Source organism: Rhinoraja longicauda, chromosome 1, assembly GCF_053455715.1.
Source record: "Rhinoraja longicauda isolate Sanriku21f chromosome 1, sRhiLon1.1, whole genome shotgun sequence".
In the NCBI taxonomy this organism is placed as follows: Eukaryota; Metazoa; Chordata; class Chondrichthyes; order Rajiformes; family Arhynchobatidae; genus Rhinoraja; species Rhinoraja longicauda.
This window is the reverse complement of record NC_135953.1, coordinates 33176532-33189303: the sequence shown is the minus strand read 5'-3', so window position 1 is coordinate 33189303 and position 12772 is coordinate 33176532. Positions and strand designations below refer to the sequence as shown.

Here is a 12772-nt window from a genome sequence, read left to right as displayed (position 1 = left end):
ATCTTTCATCCTCTTTGGAATGAAATGATCCTGCATCTTCTGGATTATTCCCAGAAATACCTGCCATTGCTGTTCAACCGTCCCTTTCAGTCAACTTTGGCCAGTTCCTCCCTCATGCCTCCATAGTCCCCTTTGGTCAACTGCAATACTGACACTTCCGATTTTATCTCTCTCTCAAATTGTAGATTAAAACATCATATTATGGTCACTACCTCCTTTATCTTGAGTTCCCTTATCAAATCAGACTGCACTGAATCAGTCTGCTAAGCACCCCCCATAATCTGTCTTTGCCCACATAATCAGTCTTTGCCCACATAATCATCTGGCACAACTGACTTTATCACAACACAGTGACAGCTGCTGTAATTTTTAACCTCAGTGTACATGGACCTATTTGTACTTTTACCTTTTTTTTTAACCTTATTTATTTATTTTTATAGCATCAATACGGAGGTTGCAATCTTAATCTTGTTGTTCTTGTACAATGACAATAAAGATATATTATTATTATTATTATTATTATTATTATTAAATCCGGTTCATTACACAACACTAAATCCAGAATTGCCTTCTCCCTGGTAGGCTCCAGTATAAGCTGCTCTAAGAATCCATCTCGGAGGCACTCTACAAACTCCCTTTCTTGGGGTCCAGTACCAACCTGATTTTCCCACTCTACCTGCATGTTAAAATATCCCATAACCACCGTAGCATTACCTTTGTTACATGCTAATTTGAACTCCTAATGCAACTTGCACCCTATCTCCAGGCTACTGTTTAGGGGCCTGTAGATAACTCCCATTAGGGTCTTTTCACCCTTACAATTTCTCAATTCTATCCACAATGCTCTACATCGTCTGATTCTTTATCACCCCTTGCAAGGGACTGAATTTCATTCCTTACCAACAGAGCCACCCCACCCCCTCTGCCCACCTGTCTGTCTTTTCGATAGGATGTATACCCCTGAATATTCAGTTCTCAGCTCTGATCCTCTTGCAGCCATGTCTCTCTAATTCCCACAACATCATACTTACCAATTTCTCACTTTATTTCTTATGCTTTGCGCATTCATATATAATGCTTTTAATTTGGTATTCACCTCCCCTCTCACACCGGTTCCTATTTCACCTGACCTTACTCTCTTATCCCTTCTTGAACTTTCTGTCCCATTAATTCGGGTGTCTTTCGTAACTTTTTCTGTACTCTCTTCCCCTTTAACTCCATCCTTATACTCCCAATTTGTAACCCCTCCCCCCTGTTATTTAGTTTAAACCCACCCATGTAGCACTAGCAAACCTGCCTGCCAGAATGTTCATCCCCCTCCAGTTAAGGTGTAACCGTCCCTTTTGTACAGGTCGCCCCTACCCCAGAAGAGATCTCAGAGGTCGAGAAATCTAAATCCCTGCTCCCTGCACCAGCCCCTCAGCCACACATTCAGATCCCCTATCTCCCGGTTCCTGCCCTCACCAGCATGAGGTACAGGTAGCAATCCAGAGATAACCACCCTCGAAGTCCTGCTTTTCAGCCTTCTTCCTAACTCTCTAAACTCACGTTGCAGAACCTCCTTCCACTTCTTCCTTGCAACTGCAACATGACCTCCCAACTTCCCTAGGTCAGATGGGATACATACAAGGTGACCAAGTTATAGTAATAGTAGAAGTAACAGAGAAATTTTGTGTTTTGAGCTGAAGTGAATACAGTGGAATTCCCTCAGGATATGCACAAGATCCATTGCTTTTCTTAATATATATCAACAATTAAGATTTGATGTACATAACACAATTCCAAAATCGAGATGCCAAAATTTGACTGTTTATGAACTGTGAGGTGGATAACGGAAGAATTACTAGCAGTAGATGGCAGTAGAATAGTAAAAGTGTGATGACAATTCAGGGCATGTTCCAGTTAGAGTGAAGAGCAAGGCAGGTGGGAATAAGGAAAGGCGGATGACGAGAAAAGCTGAGGCTCTGGTCAGGAAAAAGACGGGGTTCTGGTCAGGAAATAAAGGAGGCAAGGGAAAGTTATAGGCAGCTAGAATCAAGTGTATACATGGAGGAGTTTTGGGTAGTGAGGAGCATACTTAAAAAGGAAACCAGGAGGGCAAAAAGGAGGCAGGAGATAGCTCTGGAAATAATATTTAGGAATATCCAAATAAATTTTATGTACATCAAGGGAAAGAGCGTAACTAGAGAGAGAATAAGGCCCCTCAGAAACCAAAGGAGTCATCTCTGTGTGGAGCTGCAGGAAATGGGCAAGGGCCTAAATCAGTATTTCTCCTCTGTTTTTACCATGGAGAAAGAAATGACGACTGGGCAACTTGGGACAGTTAATGCAGATCTCTTGAAGACAGTCTATATTTGAGTTGAACACATCCTAAAGCATTTGAAGATAGATAAATATCCCAGGCCTGAACAGATATATCTGAGGACACAGTGAGAACGTAGAGAAGAGATTGCAGAAGTCCTGGCTGAGATAAATGAATTATCATTAGAAATGGGTGAGGTGCTGGTTGTCTGGAAGATGGCTAATGTTGTGCTTTTATGTAAGAAGGACGACAAGGAAAAGCCTGGCGACTATAGACCAGTGTGATTAACATTGTGGCAGGCAAGTTATTGGAGAGGATTCTGAGAGGCATGTGCATGCATTTGGATAAACAAGGGCTAATTAGGGGTAGTCAGCATGGTAGTCAGCATGGTTTTGTATGTGGGAGATTGTGCCTTACTAATCTGATTACGTTTTTTGAGTAACTAAAAATGTTGACGAGGGCAAAGCCATAACTGTTGTCTATATTGACTTCAGATATCAGCAAGGCATTTGATAAGGGACCGCTTTGGAAGGTTAGATCGCATGGGATCCAGGGAGAGATAGTCGACTGGATAGAGAATTGGCTTCATAGAAGGAAGCTGAGGGGGATGGTGGAAAGTTGTTTTTCGGATTGGAGGCCTACGACTTGTGGGGTTTTCAGAGATTGGTGCTGGGCCCATTGCTATCTGTGGTTTATATCAATGATTTGGGTGACAATGTAGAAGGCTTAATTAGTAAGTTTGTGGATAACACTAAAGTGGGTGGAATCATACATTGCAAAGATGATTGTCAAAAATGATAGCAGGATCTTGATCAGCTGGGCAAGCGGGCTGAGAAATGGTTAATGGAAGTTAATGCAGAGGTGTTGTATTTTGGGAAATCAATGTAGGGCAGGGCCATCACATTGAATGGCAGGGCCCGGGGAGTGTTATGGAGCAGAGATCTAGAAGTACAGGTACACAATTCCCTGAAACGGTCGTCACATGTAGAAAGGGTGGTCAATAAGCTTTTGTTACATTGGCCTTCATTAGTCAGTTTATTGAGTATAGAAATTTGGACGTTCTACAGTTGTATAAGACATTGGTGAGACAGCATTTGAGCAGTGTGTTCAGTTTTGATCACCCTGCTATGGGAAGGATGCTGTCAGGACTTGAGAGACTGAGCAAAAGAGAGAGGTTGGGCAGGCTAGGACTTTATTCATTGGAGTACATGAGGTTGAGGGGTGATGTCATTGAGGTGTATAAAAATTATGAGGGGAATAGATAGGATGAATGCACAGTCCTTTACCCAGAGTAGGGGAATCATGAATCTGAGAACATCGGTTTATGGTAAGAGGAGAAAGATTTAATGGGAAGCCGAGGGGCAACCTTATCATACAGAGTGTGGTGGGTATACAGAAGAATTTGCCAGAGAAGATAGTTGAGAGAGGTACGACAGCAACATTTAAAAGCCATTCGGACAGGTACATGGGTAGAAAAGGTTGAGAGGGATATGGGCCAAACGCGAAAGTAATGAAGAATCTTTGATGGAAAGTAAGTCATGATAAACCTCGCTTCAGCTACATTGGGGTATTATGTTCTGTTTTGGACAGCACATTTTTGGAATGATGTAAATCATTTTAGAGAGGATGTAGATGAAATTTACTAAAATTATTTCAGAGTAATGAACTTTATTCCTGAGTGGATTGATTGGACAGCTGGTTTATTCTTGGAAGCTTGCAAGGAGATCTGATGGAGATATATTAAATCATGTAGGCTACAGACAGAGTAGACAGAGAACTGCTATTCACATTGATCATGAAATCTAGGTAATTGACAGAAGAACCAAACGTGACAATCAGAAAAGCTGTTGTGTAATCAATGACTTTGGTTCAGAATGCATTGAGAAGTATAGTTGTTGAGGCACAGTGTACAGCAGTGACCTAAATAAGTACATGAAAGGAAAGAATTTGCAGTGCTATAGAAGAATGGGTATAGCTTGATTGCTCTTTCATAGTACAGTAGGGTGAATTTCCTCTTTTCATGCTGTAACTAATCTGTAATTCAATGATTCATTTCCCAACTTTTTTTGACCCCAATAAAAAGTAAATTTTCAAATGCACTTTGGAAGCTTAATGAGTTATCGGTATTTGAAAAAGGTGCTACATGATTACTAAATCATGGTTAGGCAACAGCAATTGTATGCATGTGTATGCATTTTCAGCGTACTCCATCAACAAAAGATAATATACTTACATACCTATATAGTGTATAAGTATGTAAATATATTTACATACATTTATGGTGAATGGGAATATAAAGTTACTTAAGATAGTTCTGAGATATTTGAAGTGTAACTGGTCTGTGCAACTATCAACAAGCAAGTTCACATTGAATATACAAGTTTTTAGCAGCATATTCAATTTTCTTCTTCTTTGACTTCGCAAACAGTTTTTTTTGCTCTCTAAAATGTTTCTTGTATGTAGTTAAATTATAGAAGCCTCAATAGTAAATATTGTAGGAACAAGAGAACTTTTGCATACAGATATGATTAAGGAGAATCCAAAGAGATTGCATTAGGACCGAGATGAGAAAACATTTCTTCACACAGAGAGCGGTGAGTCTGTGGAATTCTCTGCCACAGAAGGTAGTTGAGGCCAGTTCATTGGCTATATTTAAGAGGGAGTTAGATGAGGCCCTTATGGCTAAAGGGATCAGGGGGTATGGAGAGAAGGCAGGTACAGGTTACTGAGCTGGATGATCAGCCATGATCATATTGAATGGCGGTGCAGGCTCGAAGGGCTGAATGGCCTACTCCTGCACCTATTTTCTATGTTTCTATGTTTCTATTGTAGTGAGTCCAAAACGAGCGTTATTGTTCAAAGGTCTTTATTCGTACGTAACCGTAACAAAACTGCAACTGCTTACTTTGGACACATACTACTTAACTAGCCAATACAATCTAATCTCATCTCTCCAGCTGGTCGCCAGACACAACTATACCTTGCGCTCCCGCATCTCGTGACTCGTTAGCCCAACCGGGCGTTCAAGACCCCCCCGCTAATCCGTATGTCCCTACATGACCCCCCCCAGAACCCTCGAAACCGTACCTCACGGGTGCCCAGACCTCCCTCCCAGAACGCGTACGGAGGGGGGAAACCGATACCGCCAATGTGATGGGAGGCGGGGAGGTCGCCGCCGCCGGAGGCGATGGAGGGGCCCCGGAAGCGGAGGGCGTAGGCGACGGAGAGCGCTTGATCGGGAATGGGGGCCCGGGCCCAACCATAGGCGGCGGGGGGCTGAGGGGTGGCAAGCAAGGCGCCGCTGGCGGCACCAGGGGGGCGGCCATAGGCCGGCCCCTGCGCGGTGGCTGGGCCACTGACACAGGGAGGTCCTGGTCCAAATGGGCCGGCTTGAGCCGGGATACGGAAACGAGTTCCTGGCGATTACCCGCCTGTAAGGTAAAAGTGACAGCCCCTCTCTTCAGTACCTGAAACGGGCCCTGATAAACCGGCTGAAGAGGGGGGCGGTGGGAATCTTTCCGCAGGAACACGAAATCACAGTCCCGCAAGTCCGACGGGACGTGGACCGCCGCGCTTCCGTGCCAGGAGGTCGGGACTGGAGCCAGAGAACCTACCCGTGCCCAGAGGGAACCCAACACCGACGTAACGGGTGGTGGCAAAGCGGGGGCGGAAGGGAGGATGTCACCTGGTACCCGCAGGGGCGAACCGTAGACGAGCTCGGCCGAGGATGTGCCTAGCTCGGCCTTTGGGGCCGTACGAATGCCGAGGAGGACCCAAGGCAGCTGGTCAGCCCAATCGTGGCCGGTCAGTCGGGCACAGAGGGACGCTTTAAGCTGCCGATGGAAGCGCTCAACCATCCCGTTGGATTGGGGATGGTAGGCGGTGGTCTGCTGTAAGCGAGACCCATACAACTGTGCCAGCGCGGCCCAGAGGGAGGAGGTGAACTGGGCTCCCCGATCTGTGGTGATGATAGCCGGTACGCCGAAACGGGCCACCCAATGCAACGCCAGGGCCCGTGCACAGGAGGCCGCCGAGGTGTCCGACAATAGGAGCGCCTCCGGCCAACGTGTAAACTGATCCACCACCGTCAGGAGATGAGTATAACCCCTGGAATAAGGCAATGGACCCACCAAATCCACGTGGATGTGGAAAAAAACGGACTGGGGGAACCTCGAAACTCTGGTATTGGGGCTGGACATGGCGATGAACTTTGGAGGTTTGGCACGGAATACAGGCCCGTGCCCAGGCCGCCACCTGCTTCCGCAGGCCGTGCCAGACAAACCGGGCGGCCACCATGGCCGAAGTCGCCCTGATGGACGGATGTGCCAGGCTGTGAATGGCCTCAAAAACCTTACGCTGCAGGGCGGCAGGCACCACCGGGCGTGAAAGGGAAACATCACACCACAACTTGGTACCTGTGGGGCCATACGCCACCTGCTCCAAACGCAGTCCCGAGGCTGTGGAGGCGTACACCTCGGCCGTTTTTTCCAGGCGCTGAGCCTCCGCTAGCTCCTAGAAATCCACCTGTCCGCCTACCACGACGGCCGGGACAGGGCATCCGCAACAATATTAAGCCTACCCGCAATATGATGGACATCGGCGGTAAACTCCGAAATTAGGGTGAGGTGCCGCTGCTGGCGAGCTGACCACGGATCAGAAACCTTAGCAAAAGCGAATGTCAGAGGTTTGTGATCCGTGTAGGCCACGAAAGAACGGCCTTCCAAAAAATAGCGGAAGTGGCGGACTGCTAAATAGAGGGCCAGGAGCTCCCTATCAAACGCACTATATTTGAGCTTGGCTCGCGAGAGCTGCCGACTGAAAAACGCCAGGGGCTGCCATTGACCTTCGACCTGCTGCTCCAAAACCCCACCCACCGCCACGTCTGAGGCGTCCACCGTCAGCGCCGTGGGGGCGGAGGAGCGCGGATGCACCAGCATGGTGGCGTTGGCGAGGGCCTGTTTGACCGCGACAAAAGCCGTCTCTGCAGATGCGGACCATACCAACTCTGCGGGGTTACCCACGAGGCATAGAAAAAGGGGGCGCATGACCCGAGCTGCTGCAGGCACGAACCGGTGATAAAAGTTCACCATGCCTACGAATTCCTGCAATCCCTTGATGGTAGTAGGACGTGGAAAAGAGCGGACCGCCTCCACCTTAGCTGGCAAAGGGGTGGCTCCGGCCGATGTAACCCGGTGACCCAAAAAATCTACCACCGACAGGCCGAATTGGCATTTGTCCGGGTGCAGAATCAGGCCGTGGTCCTGCAGCCTCTGGAATATAGTGCGGAGGTGGACTAAGTGCTCCTGGACCGAACGGCTGGCAATCAAAATGTCATCGAGATAAATAAACACGAACGGCAAACCTCGACCGACACGGTCCATGAGACGCTGAAATGCCTGAGCTGCGTTTTTAAGGCCGAAAGGCATGTGCAACCACTCAAACAACCCGAACAGAGTAATGGTAGCCGTCTTTGGGATGTCCGGCGGATGGACCGGGATCTGATGATACCCCCGCACCAGATCGATCTTCGAAAAAATTGTAGCCCCCTCCAGGCTAGCTGAGAAGTCCTGTATGTGCGGAATCGGGTAGCGGTCCGGCCGTGTTGCCGCGTTAAGTCGTCGGAAATCCCCACATGGTCTCCACCCCCCAGATGCTTTGGAAACCATGTGCAAGGGTGAGGCCCACGGACTACTTGAAGGCCGCACAATTCCCAGCCTCTCCAAGCTCAAGAACTCCTCTCGAGCCATGGCCAGCTTTTCGGGTGGGAGGCGCCGTGCCCGGGCAAAAACCGGCGGGCCCTCGGTCGGAATGAAATGCACCACCCCATGCTTCTCGGAAGGTGCATCGAACCGCTGAACGAGGAGCTGCGGGAACTCCGCTAGGACCGCATCAAACTGACCGGGGGCCGTGATGATGGCCTGGATCGCTGAACTGGGTGGGGCGGCGCTTGGAGGGGCCGCAGGCCCTGTACTTCGGGGCCGTACGTCGGCCGAGGGCTGCAGGCCGCTACCGTGGACGTCTACGACGAACGAAAACGCCCATAGGAAGTCTGCACCCAAAATGGTCTGGCCCACATCCGCCATGATGAAATTCCAACGGTAGGTCCTAGACCCAAAGGACAGGGACATAGTCCTCTTACCGTAAGTGCGGATGGCGCTACCGTTCACTGCAATAAGGGGCGGCCCCTTCCCCCCCGCTTGACCTTCACAGCCGTAGGGGGGTACAATACTCACCACCGCTCCCGTATCCACCAGAAACACGATCCCGGTCTCTTGGTCCGTCACGTAGAGGCGGCAATTACGGCCAATCGAAACTGCCTCTACGTTCGATCGGCCCAGGCATTTCCCGGAAACGTACACGGGGCTCTGCAACTTCGGGCGTCACTGCCCCACCGCCGATGGAAGAAACACCAGCCGCTTTTATTCTGCCGTGCTGGTTGTGCCCGCGACCAATAAACATGTTCTGCAGCCCCTTCTTGCCTGGCAGACTGCGAAATAGCGGCCGAGCCGTCGCTCCCCCGGCTGCTCCCCCGACTGCCGCTGGGCCTCGAGACACAATTGACCGAGTCGTCCCGGGTGTGCCGCTCCCTGACGAGCACGTCGGCTTTCTCGGCGAACGTTTCCGGGTCGTCAAACACGACGTCGGCCAACACCAGCCTGACGTCCTGGGGTAGCTTCTCTCGAAATGCCGCCTCGAACATCATGCACGGCTGATGGTCGCCCACCAAGGTCAGCATTTCCGTCATCAACTCGGATGGCAGCCGCTGCCCCAGCTGGTTCTGGCTCCAGCCGAATTTCTTCAGTAGGAGCCTCTTGAGCCCCACGTACTGCTCCGTTTGGGGTGGACTGGTCAGATATTGACTGACCCTCGCCGCCACCTCCGCCTGCAGACAGCTCACGAGGTGGTGGAACTTCTCCAGTTCGCTATCCACCTTTTTAATATGGAACTGCGACTCCGCCTGTACAAACCACAGGTGCGGCTGATGGGCCCAGAACGGCGGTAGGTGCATCTCACCCGCGCTCGCTCCCACTTGCGACATTCTGCGTGTTCTTCGCGTTCGGGTCACCAATGTAGTGAGTCCAAAACTAGCGTTATTGTTCAAAGGTCTTTATTCGTAGGTAACCGTAACAAAACTGCAACTGCTTACTTTGGACACACACTACTTAACTAGCCAATACAATCTAATCTCATCTCTCCAGCTGGTCGCCAGACACAACTATACCTCGCGCTCCCGCATCTCGTGACTCGTTAGCCCAACCGAGGGTTCGAGACCCCCCCGCTAATCCGTATGTCCCTACACTATACCCTTAACACAAAAGAGAGTAAAATTGTTGCTTTTGTTTATATCCTAAATCACCCTGCAATTCTGCATTCATGACTCTCATTGGACAATACTGGTCGATAAATGTTATCATATAGTACCATTTATTGGGTACAAATGGCTTATTAAGCTTCCATTATTAATAACCAAGAAGCATACTCGTACGTATATCTGGCTGGAATTACAACATCTATATTGTGTAAAGACAGACAAGGGACATCCATTACACACACCAGAAGCAGTCTCTAAACTCATTAGAAGTCCAAATAAGTCCAAACACTGGTTTGTAGATCCCCCTTCTATGAATGGTGTGCTCTGAAATACCCATTAGAGATACCATCCCCAGGAAGTGGGAAAAGATAAATGATGAAGTGCTATATTAAAGGATCAATCACTGGTCCTCCTGACCCATGCTTCACACCACTGACCACAACCCTCTGCCCAAAGTGGAACCTCCCCTTCCAACACCCAATTGCCCTCCCCTTTGGAATCAATTATCAATCTCCAATCTCTTTGCAGCATTATCAGTGGCCTTATTTCCTACTAATCTTCCCCATTCTTCACCTATGTGCTGTGTCCAGAACAGGATAATAGTTATGATAGTTTGAAAGAGTTACATTTGCAAATGATTGATTTTACATCATTGAATATTTAAATTTGTTTCTCTAATACTATAACTGCTCTTATGTGCTGTGCTCTTAATTTTAGGCAAAGAAAGGACAAGAAGTGCAGAAAGGACCTGAAGTGGAAATAGCTAAATTGGACAAGCTACTTGCTCTGGTTAGAGACCCTGATGTCAAGGGGAACTAAATAACCCTTGCTGTGAGGATATTTAATGAATGTTTCCAAGTGTATCAGTAGTCATGTATAGATTTTATACACTTCCATCTATGTCTACTAACCAGTCTAATGTGACACCCTATATATTCAATTTATAAGCACAAAATCCTAATAGCATTTAAAAGTTTTACATTTAAGTATTGAGATTAACCTGACAGACATAACACATTTCTAACTAAATTTATTGTTTCTCCTGATATTGATAATTTTTCACATGATAATCCCGGAAATGAGAAAGATTTTTAAAATTGGTAGATTTCTTTATTTGTGTGCATCCTACAAATAAAGTCCTGTATTTTGTTTCAGTATGGAGAAATAAATACTAAATAAAATCCCAAGCAAATTGTCAAGAAGGTCATTCTTACTTTTCTGTGCTGATACTTCTATTGAATTAATTAATGTATCAAAGTATTATTCCGGATTATTAGAGAAACTAAGGCTTTTCACTCTACTTCCATCAGCTGCATTTCCAGCATTTTTGATTTAACTCAGATTTCCATCACCTGCAAAATGTTGCATTTGGATTCTCTAATAGTTTATTGTCAATGTAAATTAAATATGCCTCCATGAGTAAATTGCCTTTTTGATCTGTTATCAGCTCCACTTATTCACTTACAATCTTTTTCCTATTGGTCATAGATTCACTTTTATATTTGCTACCAGTTTTTTCAAGCTCTTGCTTTGACAAAATATGCTTTCAATTTTTTTGCTTCCCTTTTAAGCTTTTTGTAATCAGCCCAGAGTTTACATGTGTTAAGAACCTCATATCTGTTGTACACTCTTTTTGATCATCCGTGGAGCTCTGGCTTTAATCTTGCTATATTTTTTCCCTTATGAGATGAGCTCAAAAGTCTCACAGTAAAGGTGCCACACCTTTATCCCAAATTATCCTGGTCAGACCTGGTCTCATTCCATTGATAGTAGCCCTTAAAAAAAGCTCACTCGATCGAGTGTTTTTGCACAAGCCTTAGAAATTTCTCCGCTCTTTGTTCATTACATTATTGCTACATGTGAAAACTCCTGACCTGTTTTCACAGTATATCCCCGAAAAATGTGGCTGCAGAATATCTGATATTCAAGTCTTCAGCAGATCAGAATATTAAGGACCAATTGACTATTTCCATGGATCTGCCTTCCCTACTGAATATTTCCCATTGTTTTCACTTTTATTAGAGTTGGAGAATAATATTGTTTTCATTGCTTACAATTATTCTCGGAGTTTACATTGTTTTTGATTGTGTGAAGTAACTCTGAGTATGTCTGTGTATATTTATTAGCGGTGGGGGAAAAAAAGTAGCTTGCTGATTCATAACAGGTAATTTTATACCCCACATCTTTTTGATCCAACTTCAGTAACATTAAATAAACATTTGTGGGGATATTTTCATACGATACGATGACCAGGTTGCATGCCGAATTGTATATGTGGTTACAGTCCCAACGTTTCATCAGACAGATGAGTCATAGTCGGTATAAATCATTAAATTATACCTAATGTGGTGTGAGGGAGGCTGTAAGTCCAAGAACCCAAGTATTTCTAACAGTTTTAGGATGTATTTATTGACTGCCACAGAACCCAATCATTCTATGCCATCATATTCTGAAGTATTCCCAAACTTTCCATTTCCTCCAATGGTGAGCATTATGAAACTCCTGTGTGATGCAGTAGCTTCCTGCACTTTCATCCTTACAGATGCTGCCTGCCATTGTGCTGCATGCCCGAAACATTGAGACATGTATAAAGGGATGCATGTAAGAGTAACGAAAACATTGCAAGCATCTGAAAGCTTTGACAAATTTACACTTAAAGTGAGATATTAAACGATGAAAAAAATGATACACACCCATGAGAACACTCCATAGAGCCATAACGTGTACAGTATGGTTTCTTAGTTCTTAATTCCCCCACCTTGGAAAAAAGACAATTTGCCTCCATCCTATCTATCCACTCATGATCACACCTCACCCTCCTGCGCTCCAAGGAATAAACCTGCACCTTTCACTTTAACCTAGGTCTTCGAGTCCTGACGAGACCCTCAAAATCTTCTCTGCACTCTTTTCAGCTTAATGTTATCAGTCCTGCAGCAGGGTGACTAATATTGCACACCGTACCACAAGTGCAGCCTCAGCAATGTCTCGTACAATTGTTACATGACGTACTATCTTCTATACTCAGTGCCTAACTGATGAAGGCCAATATGCCAAAAGCCTATTCAACCGCCCTCTCGACTTGCACCATCACTTTCAGGGAACTAGGTACTTGTACTTCCAGATGCCTCTGCTCATCAACACTCCCCAGTGCCCCACCA

General features: G+C 46.4%; 1 protein-coding gene across 4 annotated transcripts in view; it reads left to right on the top strand.

Moving 5' to 3' along the window:
* dnai1.2 (dynein, axonemal, intermediate chain 1, paralog 2) overlaps window positions 1-11090 on the top strand; it is a 113801-nt gene extending 102711 nt beyond the window's left edge. For all 4 annotated transcript variants that reach the window (XM_078409711.1, XM_078409729.1, XM_078409703.1 and 1 more), the window contains one exon: window positions 10332-11090. In XM_078409711.1, coding sequence (XP_078265837.1) covers window positions 10332-10433 — 102 coding nt within the window. In that variant the 3' untranslated portion in view covers window positions 10434-11090. The remainder of the gene's footprint in view (window positions 1-10331) is intronic.
* The last annotated feature ends 1682 nt before the right edge of the window (window positions 11091-12772 follow it).